At 41.3% G+C, this 16,017-nt stretch overlaps 1 protein-coding gene across 1 annotated transcript in view; it reads left to right on the top strand.

Moving 5' to 3' along the window:
* TTBK2 (tau tubulin kinase 2) overlaps positions 1 to 16,017 on the top strand; it is a 185,221-nt gene that overhangs the window by 65,437 nt on the left and 103,767 nt on the right. The window contains exon 4 of the mRNA XM_025390617.1: positions 12,722 to 12,795. Coding sequence (XP_025246402.1) covers positions 12,722 to 12,795 — 74 coding nt within the window. The remainder of the gene's footprint in view (positions 1 to 12,721; positions 12,796 to 16,017) is intronic.

The following is a 16,017-nucleotide window of genomic DNA, read 5'->3' as shown; positions in this document are numbered from 1 at the left end:
GTCACTCCCCAGCCTTTGCTAAAAACTATTCATAATCTTCTTTTTCTCATGTAAAATCCACACACCGTAACATGGCATACAAAACACTGAACTGATCCCTGCCTGCTGCTTCTCCTTTTTCTGTCGAAAATGTTGGGCTTATACCCGGAGTGCTGGTCTTCCTGAACTGTTTTCAGTTTCTTTCTTTCTTTCTTTCTTTTTTTTTTTTTTTGAGACGAAATCTCGCTCTGTTGCCCAGGCTGGAGTGCAGTGGCATGATCTCCACTCACTGCAAGCTCTGTCTCCCGGGTTCATGCCATTCTCCTGCCTCAGCCTCCTAAGTAGCTAGGACTACAGGTGCCCGCTGCCATGCCCAGCTAAATTTTTTTTATTTTTAGTAAAGATGGGGTTTCACCATGTTAGTCAGGATGGTCTCGATCTCCTGACCTCATGATCCATCTGCCTCGGCCTCCCAAAGTGCTGGGATTACAGGCGTGAGCCACAGCGCCCGGCCATATTTTCAGTTTCTTGAGGCTTACAGCCTCTCATCTGCAAACTGCTTCCTTTTTCTCACACTTTGGGTAATTCCTGCTTTTTTTATTCTTCTTTTTAAAAAATGTGTAATCATCCTAATATTTATGAAAGTCCACAGGTAAAACAAGATTCAAATATAACAAGCAAAGTACAATTAAGAACTTCACCTTTTTTCACGTACATATAATGTCCAAAAGTATATGTGCTTTTAAAAAATGTGATTCTACTAGCTTTCCCCCTCTACCTCAATAAGATTATTATAGGATTTATTTTTAATTTTTAATTAAGTTCCAGGTTATACAAGTAGTTTAAAATAATCAGTTCTACAAAGTTTGTTAAGAAAAACAGTAGTCCAGGTTCTGGTTCCAGATGAGATGGAGTCAGCGCACTTCACTCTGTCTCTCCCACTGAATGCAGCTAAAAACCTGGGCAAAATTCTTGGAGTGGCTATTTGAGGCCTCTGAAAAGTAAATTGTAGGAGACAGACTGGGGAAGAAGACCAGAATTCAAAGTACCATTGAACCAGCAGTGAGTTTACCATTTTTTTCTTCCAGTATGCCCCAGCCTGAACTTAATGTGTCCTGCAACTTGGAAGTGAGCATTGACATGGACAGAAAATGCATCGAGAGAAGTCTTCTAGTTCTGACTCGAGGAGGAGGAAAGGGGTCTCCTAATGCCCAGAGAAAGCATGGAAATCCTACATCTTTCTCTCTTTTTGTTTATTCTCTTACACCCAGGCCTCAAACAATCCTTGACAGTGGACTCAATGGGGGCAGGCAAAAGCCTAAAATAGAGGGAGAGGATCCTTCTTCTCAGATTGGAGGAGCTATGGTCTGGAACGAGTTGGGCAAATCCCCACTGTTTTTTTTCTCCCTCTGCTGTTCTGTTGCTTGGCCTTGCCTGATGTGAGCACAGTCATGGGAAGTACTCTGCAGAGTGGTGTTAATAAAGCCCCAGAGTTCTGCTGGAAGACTGGAAAAGGGGAGCCCCAGTGAAATGAAAGATTGTAGATGAGGGAGGAACTTGGGAAACTGACCACCTAAAGTTGCTTTTGGACTCCTGAGCTGACCTCCAGTCTGTGCATGCATGGGTCCAATCCTAAACAGCACATACGGACTTTGAGAACTGAATTATGGGATAGACTATTGCCCACATCCCAAACTGGAAACTGCGTGGAGTACTTATGGAACACGTTAAATATAACTGCAAAGGCTTTGAAAACTGAATTGACATTAGAAATACAACCTACAGAAGGCTGGTCAGAACTTGAAGCATGAACTCAACTGGGTCAATTACTGGCTAAAGCAAAAATACCAACATTCTTGGTGGGACTTGAATAAGACCTAGAGTCTCATTACATAATGTTCAAAATGTCCAGAATACAACCTGGAATCACTCAGCTTAGAAAGAATCAGACAAATCTCAACTCATATAGAAAAAGGTAGATGCCAGTGCCGGGATCATACAGATGTTAAAATTACATTTAAAAGACTTTAAATCAGCTATTATGACTTTGCTCCAAGAATGAGCAGGAAGATAGACAATCTTAGCAAGGGAATAGAAGACGTAAAGAACAACTAAATAGAACATTTAGACCCAAGATGTACAATAACAGACATAAAAAACTCACTGAATGGGCTCAATAGCAGAATGGACATGATAGGTGAAAGATTCAGTGAACTTGAAAACAGATCAATAGAAATGATCTAATCTGAACAACCAGGGAAAACCATGTAAAAAAATAAACAGAGCCTCAGTGACCTATGAGATAATATCAAAATATCTAACATTTGTGTCATCAGCAATCCAGAATGAGACTTGAGTTTGGTGCAGCAAAGATATATAAATAAATAATGACATACAGACTGAAAAGGAGGAAATAAAATTGTTCCTGTTTGTGGATGACATGATTGTCTATAAAGAAAATCCCAAGAATTGTAAAAACTTCCTAGAATAAGTGAGTTTAGTAAGCGATATAAGATCAGGCCACAAAAAGCAACCATATTTCTGTGTACTAGCAATGAACAATTGAGAACTGAGTTTTAAAAAATTTTAATAGCTCCAAAAAAAAGAAATATGTAGGGTGTAAATATAACAAAATATATGCAGGATCTGGGCTGGACGCAGTGGCTGATGCCTGTAATCCCACTTTGGGAGGCTGAGATGGGTGGATCACCTGAAGTCAGGAGTTCGAGACCAGCCTGACCAACATGGAGAAACCCCATCTCTACTAAAAATACAAAATTAGCCAGGCATGGTGGTGCATGCCTGTAATCCCAGCTACTTGGGAGGCTGAGGCAGGATAATTGCTTGAACGTGGGAGGTGGAGGTTGTGGTGAGCTGAGATTGCGCCATTGCACTCCAGCCTGGGCAATAAGAGTGAAACTCTGTCTCAAAAAAAAAAAAAAAAAAAAAAAGTATATGTATATATTCTGTATGCTGAAAACTATAAAACCCTGATTAAAGAAATAAAAGATTTAAATAAATGGAGAGGCATACCATATTCATTAATTGGAAGGTTCATTAATTGGAAGATATTGATTCTCCCCAAATTGATCTATAGATTTAATGAAATAATAATAAAAATCCCAGCAGTACTTTTTGTAGTTATAGAGAAGCTGATTCTAAAGTTAATATAGAAAAGCAAAGGCTCTAGAGTAGCCAAAACAATGTTGAAAAAGAAGAATAATGTTGGGGAAAAAAAATCAAATCATGTAGATAATAGATTTTTAAGTATTCTTATTAAAAATGTGTTTGTGAGGCATGTTATTAGTTTGAGCCATTCCATCGTGTATACGTGTCTTCAAAACATGTTTATACAATAAAAATGTGTAATTTCTGTCAGTTAAAAAATACATAGTGAGACCTCCATCTCTACAAACTAAGAAAAAAAAAAATTGACTCAACATGGTGGTACATGCCTGTAGTCCCCTGCTGCTTGGGAGGCTGATATAGGAGGATTGCCAGAGCCCAGGAATTTGAGTGCACTATGATTGTGCCACCATATTCCGGCCTAGGTGACAAAGTGAGATCCTGTCTAAAAATATGAAATATAAGCAAAGAAACAAACTATATGGTTTTAAAACTTAGTACAGAACTAGGTTAATGAAGACTGTGGTATTGGCAAAGGGATAGACATATAGATCAAGTGGAGTTAAGAGATTTTGGACATAGGCTGACCCATACAAAGAAGGCCAGTAATAATCTACAAAGTCGCAAAGGTGATTCAGTGGAAAACGAATGGTCTTGGTGCTGGAGCTATCAGGCATCCTTTTACAAAAGTAATGAACCTCCACCGAAACTACACACATTATACAAAAATTTACTGGATATATACCGCACATCGAAATGTGAGATAGAAGGCTGTATAACTTTTAGAAGAAAACATGGAGAAGATCTTTGTAACTTAAGTTTAGGCAAGAAGCTTGTCAAATGATGACAAAAGCATGATTCATAAAATAAAAAAATTGATAATTTGGATTTCATTAAATTAAAAACTTTGCTTGCAAAAGACGTTATGAAAAGAATGAAAAGACAAGTTACAGAGTGGAAGAAAAATATTTGCAAATCACCTGCAAAGGATTTTTCAGAATATATAAAGCACTCTGAAAACTCAACAGTGAGAAAACAAACAATTAAAAATATTTAGTAAGCTTTTACAGGTACTTCAAAGAAGATATACAGTGTTAAATCAGTTGCTGAAAAGATGTTTAGCATAACTAAACATTAGGAGAATGCACAGTGAGATATCACTGCACACCACTAGAATGGCTTGAACTATACTTGAACCCGGGAGGTGGAGGTTGTGGTGAGCTGAGGTTGAGGTGACTGGCTGCAAATGGGGCTCCCTTGATTCCCCTCTCCTTGGGCTAGGATGGCTCACAGAACTCAGGGAAACATGTTTACTGGTTTATTAAGGACATTGCAAAGGATACAGATGAACAGCTGGATGAAGAGATGGATAAGGGTGAGGTGTGGGGGAGTGGGGAGCTTCTGTCTCCTCTCTGGGTAGGCCACTCCCCCAGCACTTCCATTTATTCAGCAAACCAGAAGCTCACACATCTCATTGTTCAAGACTCTTTATAGAGCTTAATCTTCAGCCCTCCCACTCACCTTTCCTGGAGGTTGGTGGGTGAGGCTGAAAGTTCAGTCCTCTCTTCTAAGCACTTTGTCTTTCTGGTGACTGGCCCCGTCCTGATTATATAGGGCTTCCCCCAAGTTACTGGATTAACATAAACTCAGGTGTTATCAAAAGAGTCATAAATAACAAAGAGATTTCTATCAGAAAATTCCACAAGTTTTAGAAACCAGGTGACAAGTATCAGGGGCAGAGACTAAATATATTTCATATTATAGTTGGCTGTTCCTGTCAGTGGGTTCCACTTCCATGCATTCCACATCTGTGGATGCAACCAACCACAGATTGAAAATATTAGGAAAAAGGCTGGGCATGGTGGCTCCTACCTGTAATCTCAGCACTTTGGGAGGCTGAGGTGGGGGGATTATTTGAGGTCAGGAGTTCGAGATCAGCCTGGCTATCAGCCTGTGTCTACTAAAAATACAAAAATTAGCTGGGCATGGTGGTGCACGCCTGTAATCCCAGCTTCTTGGGAGACTGAGGTATGAGAAGTGCTTGAACCCTGGAGGCAGAGTTGCAGTGAGATGAGATCGCTCCACTGCACTCCAGCCTGGGTGACAGAGCAGTCTGTCTCAAAAATGAATAAAATAAATAAATAAATAAATAAATAAATAAATAAATAAATAAATATTAGGAAAAAAATATTGCATCTGTACTAAAGATGTATAGACTTTTTTTTCCCTGTTATTATTTCCTAAACAATCAGTATGGCAACTATTTACATGGCATTTACATTGTATTAGGTATCATAGGTAATCTAGAGATTATTTAAAATATAGTCATGCATCACACAACAGCATTTTGTTCAGTGATAGACAGTGGTCCCATAAGATTATAATGCTATGTTTTTAGTGTACCTTTTCCACATTTAGGTACATAAATAATTAGCATTGTGTTATAACTGTCTATAGTATGCAGTACAATAACATGCCATACAGGTTTGTAGTCTAGGAGCAATAGGCTATACCATATAGCCTAGGCATGTAATAGGCTATTCCATCTAGGTTTTTGTGAGCACACCCTATGATGTTCACACAGTGACTAAATCACCTAAGGATGCATTTCTGAGAACATATCCCTCTTGTTAAGCAAAGCCTGACTGTATATGGGAGGATGTGCATAGGTTACATGGAAAATAGTACCCTATTTTATTTTATTTTATTTTATTTTCAAGGTGCAGCATTGCTCTGTTGCCCAGGCTGGAGTGCAATGGTGCGATCTCGGCCTACTGCAACCTCTGCTTCCCGGGTTTAAGTGATTCTCCTGCCTCAGCCTCCTGAGTAGCTGGGATTATAGGTGCTCGCCACCATGCCCAGCTAAGTTTTCTATTTTTAATAGAGATGGGGTTTCACCAGGTTGGCCAGGTTGGTCTCTAACTCCTGACCTCAGGTGATCCACCCACCTTGGCCTCCCAAATTGCTGGGATTACAGGCGTGAGCCACCATGCCTGGCAGGTACCCCATTTTATATCAGAGACTTGAGTATTGGTGGATTTTGGTATCCAAGGGAGGTCTTGGAACCAGTCCCCCATGGATACCAAGGGACTACTGTATACCACAGTGGCATATAAGGTTCTAGCTTACTTTTCTTGTCTGATCATACTTCCCACCTCAGCCTCCCTTAACTCGTATCAAGTCCTCTAGCCTGTCAACTCAATTATCTATCACATGTGCTTAGATCCTTTATGACTTTGTGGGTGACCTTCTTTTAGAATACTCTTCTCATAAATGTGTAAAATCTAGTGATTTAATGCTCATGTGAAGCCTCATAAGCCAAATTTTTGAATCTTCTTTATATCCGTAGCAGTTTATCTATAATATTATAGAACTCATACTGCATTACATTTTTTTTGTTTACATATCTTGGCTGTGAACTCTTTGAGGGCATGGATCTTAATTTATCTTGTATTTCTAGTGCCTAGTTTAGTACTTGGCATATAGTAGATTGTCCTGTTTCTGTTCTGTCAGTCTTTCTTTCCCTGTTTTATTACTTATTGACAAGGTGTTACTTGATTTTAAAATCTGTTTCTGTCGTTTCTGGGCATAATGGTTAAGAGCAAAGGCTCTGGCATTAAACTGCTTCATGTTTTGGTTGTAATTTTGGACAAAGTAACCTCCCTAAGCCTCTATTTCTATATTTGAAAAATGGAGAATATAATAATACTTGCATTATTGGCAGGATTAAATGCATGTAACATGCTTGATATAGAACCTGGCATAAAATACTTGCATATTATGTGTGCATATTATGCTTATTTATTTATTTATTTATTTAGAGACAGGGTCTCACTCTGTCACCTGGGCTGGAGTCAGTGGCATAATCACAGCTCACTGCAGCCTTGTCCTCCCAGGCTCAACTGAGCCTTTCACTGCAAATTCCTGAGTAGCTGAAACTACAGGCATGTGCCCCCACACCTGACTAATTTTTGTATTTTTTGTAGAGACGGAGCCTTGCCATGTTGTCCAGGCTAGTAACTCCTGGGCTCAAGCAATCCTCCCACTTCAGCCTTCCAAAGTGTCGGAATTACAGGCATAAGCCACCACTCCTGGCCCATATTATGCATATTTTGTTAGCCATTATTCTATTCACTTATTTACACATATGTAGGGTCAAGCCCCACAGGGTCGGTGGGTTTTTCTCCCCGTGTGCGGAGACGAGAGATTGTAGGAATAAAGACACCAGACAGATTAAAGAAAAGACAGCTGGGCCCGAGGGACCACTACTACCACGACATGGAGACCAGTAGTGGCCCCGAATACCAGGCTGCACTGATATTTATTGGATACAAGACAAAGGGGCAGGGTAAGGAGCGTGAGCCATTTCCAATGATCGGTAAGGTCACGTGGGTCACGTGGCCATTGGACAGGGGGCCCTTCCCTGCCCGGCAGCCGAGGCAGAGAGAGAGGGAGAGAGACAACTTATGCCATTATTTCTGCATATCAGAGACTTTTAGTACTTTCACTAATTTACTACTGCTATCTAGAAGGCAGAGCCAGGTGTACAGGATGGAACATGAAGGTGGACCAGGAGCGTGACCACTGAAGCACAGCATGACAGGGAGACGGTTAGGCCTCCAGATAACTGCGGGCAGTCAGGCCCTCCACAAGAGGTGGAGGAGTAGAGTCTTCTCTAAACTCCGGGGAAAGGGAGACTCCCTTTCCCAGTCTGCTAAGTAGCGGGTGTTTTTCCTTGACACTGACGCTACCGCTAGACCACGGTCCGCTTGGCAACGGACGTCTTCCCAGACGTTGGTGTTACCGCTAGACCAAGGAGCCCTCTGGTGGCCCTACCCGGGCATGACAGAAGGCTCACGCTCATCTTATGGTCACTTCTCACTATGTCTCCTCAGCTCCTCTGTATGACCTGGTTTTTCCTAGGTTATGATTGTAGAGCGAAGATTATTATAATATTGGAATAAAGAGAAGTTGCTACAAACTAATGATTAATGATATTCATATATAATCATATCTATGATCTATATCTAGCATAACTATTCTTTTTTTTTTTTTTTTTTTTTTTGAGACGGAGTCTCGCTCTGTCTCCCGGGCTGGAGTTGCAGTGGCTGGATCTCAGCTCACTGCAAGCTCCGCCTCCCGGGTTCACGCCATTCTCCTGCCTCAGCCTCCCGAGTAGCTGGGACTACAGGCACCGCCACCTCGCCCGGCTAATTTTTTGTATTTTTTAGTAGAGATGGGGTTTCACCATGTTCACCAGGATGGTCTCGATCTCCTGACCTCGTGATCCACCCATCTCGGCCTCCCAAAGTGCTGGGATTACAGGCTTGAGCCACCGCGCCCGGCCAACTATTCTTATTTTATATATTTTATTATACTGGAACAGCTCGTGCCCTTGGCCTCTTGCCTCAGCACCTGGGTGGCTTGCTGCCCACACACATATTCATTGAGCATTTAAATCACTCTTTGCTGGGTATTGTGCCAGGTACTGTTACAGCCTAGCAGGTTCTTTTTGCCTGCTGCACAGAAAAAGCCAATATACTGAGACTGGTGTTGCAGCAGAGAGTTTAACAATTGCAGTGTGGCTCAGTAAGGATGGTGTGTGATATTTCTCAAATCTGCCTCCCTGAGAATTTGACAACTAGGGTTTTTAAGGATAGTTTGGTGGGGAGGGGGGCTAGGGAATGGGCACTGCTGATTGGTTGAGTTGGGGATGAAATCACAGGGGTATTGAAATTATCTTCATGTGTTCAGTCGTTTCCTGGGTCGGGGACACCTGGGTGGTGTCAGTTGGTCCACTGAAAAATATCTCAAACACCAGTCTTAGGTTTCACAATAGCAATGTTATCAGTAGGGGCAATTGGGAAGTTACAAATCTTTTTTCTTTTTGAGACTGAGTCTCTCTCTGTCGTCCAGGCTGGAGTGCAGTGGCGCGATCTTGGCTCACTGCAGCCTCCTCTTCCTGGGTTCAAGCGATTCTTCTCCCCTCAGCCTCTTGAGTAGCTGGGACTACAGGCACATGCTACCATGCCCGGATAATTTTTGTATTTTTAGTAGAAACAGGGTTTCACCATATTGGCCAGCCTGGTCTGAAACTCCTGAACTCATGATCTGCCTGCCTCAGCCTCCCAAAGTGCTGGGATTGCAGGTGTGAGCCACTGCACCCAGCCAGAAGTTACAAATCTTATCACCACCAGCTAGTGACTCCTGAGTAGTAGGCAATTATAAAAAGGTAAGTTAGGAAACAATGACTAGTTGTTATTTAACTATGCCTAAACCTTAACAGAATTCAGGCCCCTACCATAATTCTGTTTTTGGCCTTTCATTAGTTTTATAAAAGCAGTGTCTGTCCCCAAAGAAAGAGTGGGTTCGTTTTGAGAAGGGGCCATTATCATCCTTGCTTTAAGTTAAACTGCAAACTAAATTCCTCCCATAGTCAGCTTGGTCTGTGTGTAGGGATGAGCAAAGGCAGTTAGCTTGTGAGTTTAGAAGCAGGATAGAATCAGCTATGTTGGATGTCTCTCACTGTTACAGTTTTTGCAAAAGTGTTTTTAGTACCAGAACAAGATAGATATGGTCCCTGTACATGACAGAAAAGTAGAGTCTTAAGGAATGGATAATGCAAGGAAAACACTATTTAACTTATTTTTTATTGTTTCTTTGAAGCTGAGGACAAGAGTAAGTTGCTAATGATCATTTGATCCTTTCATTCTTACTACAATGTAATAGAAGCACTGTTTTGCAAATATATGTAAAATATGTGTTAAGTGATCAACATGTACTGTGTACATTGTGAATTATTGTGTTCTCCATTGCACCCATTCTTGCTAGCTTATAACCCCCTTTTTAAACAAAAACAGAGAATGAGAGAGCAATCTTGTACTGATTGATAACACAGATGCAAAAAAATGAGTTTGTTTTTTTTAAAGGGAAGGGGTCTTGCTATGTTGCCCAGGCTGGTCTCAAACTCCTGGCCTCGTGCAATCCTCCCACCTTAGCTTCCCAAGTAGCTGGGATTATAGGTGAAGTCATTGCACCTGACTTTGCTGAGTCTTAATTGTATTTATATTTTAAGCCAGTTAGGAGGCAAATTTTCTTTGAGTGTTTCATCAGTCTACCAAATCTTCGTCTTCAAGCTTTGGCCTGTTACTCTTCCTTACTTTCAAGCAAGCTCCTTCAAAGACTGTCTGCCCTCATATTTCATATTCTGTTTACTCTTTAACCCGTTATAAACTGACTTCTGCCCCTTGACTCACTAATTACTTCCTGTTTATATTAGTACTTCTCAGCCTTTCTATATACTTGTCAATGTCCACTTCTGCCCTCATGAAGTGTTCTCCCTCGGTTTCTGTGATACCCCTCTCTCAGTGTCCTTCTATCTTTCAGGCTATTCCTCTGTTTCCTTGAGGGACTCTTATTTTTGCTCATGCTTTGAATATTGCATTTTCTAGGGTGGGCATGGTGGCTCTCGCCTGTAATCCCAGCATTTTGGGAGGCTGAGATGGGAGGATTGCTTGAGCCCAGAGTTTGAGATTAGCCTGGGCAAGATAGTGAGACCCTGTTTTAAAAATAATAATAGTAATTAATGTTGCATTTTCCAAATTATGTGCTGAAGTTTCTTTTCCTCTTATATTCTTTCACTTGTCAATCTTCCATCTATTGTCCGTGAATTAATGGTTCCTCAGTGTACATCTGGAGCTCTGCCTTTTGGTCTCAGCATCAGGCCTGAACTTACAATGTCTACTGAATTCACTTGATTGTCCTAAAATTCAACATTTTAATATCTGCCTTTTGATCTCAGCACCAGTCCTGAACTTACAATGTCCACTGAATTCACTTGATTGTCCTAAAATTCAACATTTTAATATCACTTAAAATCTATACAACCTACTGTATTCTCTTATTTTGGTACAACTTTTCATTTAATTTTGCCAATTCTAGTAAAAAATTACATCTTTAATATCGGTCAGATTTATCTTATTTTATCTGTCTCTAATCCCCTTATTCTTTCTCCTGGATATTGTAACTATCCCCCAGAGTGACCTTCTCCACTAGAATTGACCCCTTTGTAGTCTACCCTCATTGCCGCCACAGTGTTTTAGTATGTTATTCTTTATCTTAAAATCTTTTTGATACTTCTCATTACCCTGCAGTAGTTTTCAAATATCTCTCCATGTCCTACCTGGTTTAGGATCATTTAAAGAACTTTTGAGGCTGGGTGCAGTGGCTTATGCCTGTAGTCTCAGCACTTTGGGAGGCCGAGGCGGGCAGATTGCTTGAGCCCTGGAGTTTGAGACCAGCCTGGGCAACATGGTAAAACCCCATCTCTACAAAAAATACAAAAATCAGCCAGTTGTGGTGGCACACACCTCTAGTCCCAGCTATTCGGGAGGCTGAGGTGGGAGGATCAGTTGAGCCTTCCAGGAGGCAGAGGTTGCAGTGAGCCAAGATCATGCCACTGCACTTCAGCCTGGGCAACAAAGTGAGACCCTGTCTCAAAAAAACAAAAAATAACAACCAACTTTTGAAAAGCTCATATTCTGTATCTTTCTCCACAGATTCTGAATCAATATAGAACTTAGGAATCTTGGCCGGGCGCGGTGGCTCAAGCCTGTAATCCCAGCACTTTGGGAGGCCGAGACGGGCGGATCACGAGGTCAGGAGATCGAGACCATCCTGGCTAACACGATGAAACCCCGTCTCTACCAAAAGATACAAAAAACTAGCCGGGCGTGGTGGCGGGCACCTGTAGTCCCAGCTACTCCGGAGGCTGAGGCAGGAGAATGGCGTGAACCCGGGAGGCGGAGCTTGCAGTGAGCCGAGATCCGGCCACTGCAATCCAGCCTGGGCGACAGAGCGAGACTCCGTCTCAAAAAAAAAAAAAACAAAAAAAAAAAAAAAAAAAAAAAGAACTTAGGAATCTTTAAAAAGTTTTCCACTGCCTTCGGGTCAGTGGTGTCAAAAAGTGTTCCAGATGGTTTTCATTAGTAGCCAGGGTTGAAAAACACTAACCTATACATGTGGCTCAATTCTTTTGGGGGGTCTTTGCATGCTTTTCTTTAATCAGATTTCTGCTGTACCCCTGCTCCCCTCTATGTCCCAGCCAGCACTGTTCTGGGTTTCTCAGATGGAACTCAGGTTGAAAATCCCTGGGCGAATCCGCATCAGTGAGGCCCCCAAAGATTGTGGGTCTTGCAGAAGTCATAGCAGTGAGTACCGTAACATACCTAAAATTCAGGTTTCTATTTCTAACATAGTTCTTTTTTATTGTTCTTCAGTGGCTTCATATATATCGTATCTGGGCAGGTTGATCTGAATTGACCACTTAATCTTTTTCTCCCTAAATAATCATACATTTGTTTCCTCATTCATATATTAATTTGCTTATTTATTCATTCAAATAATCATTTATTTGACCACATAAAGGAATAGTACAGTGCCTGGGAGGAGAGGAGGTAGGTAGAAAATTTGAATAATATAAGTTTTCTATCCTTAAGGTTCTCAAGATGTATTTTATATTCAATCATAAAATACTATACAGAAAAGCAAATTATTAATGTTTTAAGAGAAACCATAGTATATTCTTTTCCACTGTTTTCTTTCTTTTTTTATCCAGGGAAAGACCATGTTTGTAGATTTATTGGCTGTGGGAGGAATGATCGATTCAACTATGTGGTCATGCAGTTGCAGGTAGGTTACCTTGAAAACGTGTCTTGAAATCCTTCCGTTCTGATCAAAGTATACAATTACAGTAAATGTGAATAAAAAGTAACAATATTCTTAGTACCATGTGAGAATGTTTTATACTGTGCAGATGGAACTTTCTTTAAACAGACGATACACATTTTCCAAAAATGAAATAATTGTCTTTGTCCGCTATTTGAGTTGACCTGTATCTTTACGGATTGTCAATCTTTGCAGTTTTCGATCCCTGGGTGGATGAGGGGATATAATGTGAATCTTGCCCCTTCTACTGTTCATTACCTTAGGGATTCCAGTTTTCCATTTGTATTCTAAAGTATTGTCTTAGTCTGTTTTGTGCTGCTGCAGAATACCCAAGACTGAGTAATGCATAAAGAACAGAGGTTTATTTCTTACCATTCTGGAGGTTGGAAAATCCTAGATCTAGGGACCCACATCTTGCAGGGGCCTTCTTGCTGCATCATTCCATAGTAGAAGTTGGAAGTGCAAGTAAGTATGCACATGGGCAAGGAAGGTGAAGAAGGGGTCCTAGCTCATCCTTTTTGTCAGAAACCTACTTCCAAGATAACTACCCCACTTCCACACCAAAATATGTCTCAAAATAAGACATCTATATGGCCAAAAAACATATGAAAGAATGTTCAACATCACTGATTTTTAGAGAAATGCAAATCAAAACCACAGTAAGATACCAGCTCACACCAGTCAGAATGACTATTATTAAAAAGTCAGAAAATAACAGATGCTGGTGAGATTGCAGTGAAAAGGAAACATTTATACACTGCTGGTGGGAATACAAATTAGTTCAGCTACTGTGGAAAGCTGTCTAGTGATTTCTCAGAGGACTTAAAACAGAACTACCATTCAATTACGGGGTATATACCCAAAGGAATAAAATCATTCTACCAAAAAGACACATGCACTTACGTGTTCATCGCAGCACTATTCACAATAGCAAACAAGTGGAATTAACCTTACGTGCATATCAGTGGTGAACTGGATAAAGAGAATGTGGTACATGTATACCATGGAATACTACACAGCCATAAAAATGAATGAAATCATGTTCTTTGCAGCAACATGGATGCAGCTGGAGGCCATTATCCTAAGCAATTAATGCAGGAATAGAAAACCGAATACTGCATGTTCTTATAAGTGGGAGCTAAACATTGAGTACACGTGGACACAAAGAGGGGAACAATAGACACCAGGGCCTACTTTGAGGGTGGAGCAAAGAAGGAGGATGAGGGTCAAAAAACTAGCTATTGGATACTATGCTCACTACCTGTGTGACAAAATCGTTTTCACACCAAACCCCAGCAACACACAATTTGCCCGTGTATCAAACCTGCACATGTACCCCTGAACCTGAAATAAATATTGAAAAAGAAAAGAAAAACCATAGCAAGTACCAATCTTGAGTACTTGAAACTTTAAACAGTAGTTGAGATAGAGGAGAAATGCCATTCCTTTTTCTTTTTTTTTTCCGTCAGTAACATAACTCTGTTCCATATATATGTGTGTGTGTGTGTGTGTGTGTATATATATGTATTTTTTTTTTCTTTTTTTTCTTTTGAGATGGAGTCTTGATCTGTCACCCAGGCTGGAGTGTAGTAGCATAATCTTGGCTCACTGAAACCTCCCCCTCCCAGGTTCAAGCGATTCTTCTGCCTCAGCCTCCCAAGTAGCTGGGATTACAGCCGTGCTCCACCAAGCTTGGCTAATTTTTGTATTTTTAGTAGAGATGGGATTTCATCATGTTGGCCACACTGGTCTCAAACTCCTGACCTCAGGTGATCTGCCCACCTTGGCTTCCCACAGTGTTGGGATTACGGGCGTGAGCCACTGACCCTGGCCTATTCCCTGTTCTTTAGATGGTAGTGGAGTTAGGTCCAGAGGAAAGAATTTAGAACAGGAATATTGGAATAATGACTACAATGGGGAGAAGAGGGAAACCTTTCTATTTACTCTGACACTACCTCTGCCCCTGAAAACACACACACACACACACACACACACACACACTCTGAACTGTAGTCACCCTCAAAGTTTAAAAACCGTGGTTCATCTTGATCTTGCTGCCTAGATCTAGAATTCTCAGTATTTCTTTTCATCTTAAGCAAACATCGTTTTGGGCATTTGACTTCTTTTCTTTTTTTTCTTTTTTTTTTTTTTTTTTTGAGACCCAGTCTCGCTCTGTCACCCAGGCTGAGTGCAGTGGCCCAATCTCGGCTCACTGCAACCTCTGCCCCTCGGGTTCAAGTGATTCTCCTGCCTCGGCTTCCGGAATAGCTGGGATTACAGGTGGCTGCCACCATGCCCGGCTATTTTTTGTATTTTTAGTAGAGACAGGGTTTTACCGTGCTGGCCAAGCTGGTATTTAACTCCTAACCTCAGGCGATCCGCCCACCTCAGCCTCCCAAAGTGCTGGGATTACATGTGTGAGCCACCGTGCCCAGCCGGTTTCTTTATTTTCTTTCAAGTTATCTAAATAACAGTGATTCTAGAGACATAGATCCTGGCCTAAATGCTTCCTTTTCTCATCAGGAGGCTTTTCTTGTTTCCCTCAGCCATCCTTCAGATTTCATTTAAAGATATTAACCTCTGTAGATATAACCTTAAGGTCTTTTTGAGTCATGTGATTCACTAACTCTTGAGCCAACCTGGTTTTATTTATTTAAGCAGCTATCCCTGAACTTTTTTTTTTTTTTTGAGACAGAGTCTCACTCTGTTGCCAGGCAGGTGTGCAGTGGCGCGATCTCGGCTCACTGCACCCTCCTCCTCCCGGATTCAAGTGATTATTGTGCCTCAGCCTCTCAAGTAGTTGGGATTACAGGCACACGGCACCACACCTGGCTAATTTTTATATTTATTAGAGACTGGATTTCACCATTTTGCCCAGGCTGGTCTCGAACTCCTGACCTCAAGTCATCCACCCACCTCAGCCTCCCAAAGTGCTGGGATTATAGGCGTGAGCCACCACGCCTGGCCTTTTTTTTTTTTTTTTTTTTTTTTGCGACGTTGACTTGCTTTGTCACCCAAGCTGGAGTACAGTGGCACGATCTCAGCTCACTGCAACCTTCACCTTCTGGGTTCAAGTGATTCTCCTGCCTCAGCCTCCAGTGTAGCTCAGACTACAGGTGCACACCAGCACGCCTGTGTAATTTTTGTATTTTTAGTAGAGACAGGATTTCACCATATTGGCCAGGC

Source organism: Theropithecus gelada, chromosome 7a (genome assembly GCF_003255815.1).
Source record: "Theropithecus gelada isolate Dixy chromosome 7a, Tgel_1.0, whole genome shotgun sequence".
NCBI classification, from domain to species: Eukaryota; Metazoa; Chordata; class Mammalia; order Primates; family Cercopithecidae; genus Theropithecus; species Theropithecus gelada.
This window is presented reverse-complemented; position numbering and strand designations above follow the sequence as displayed.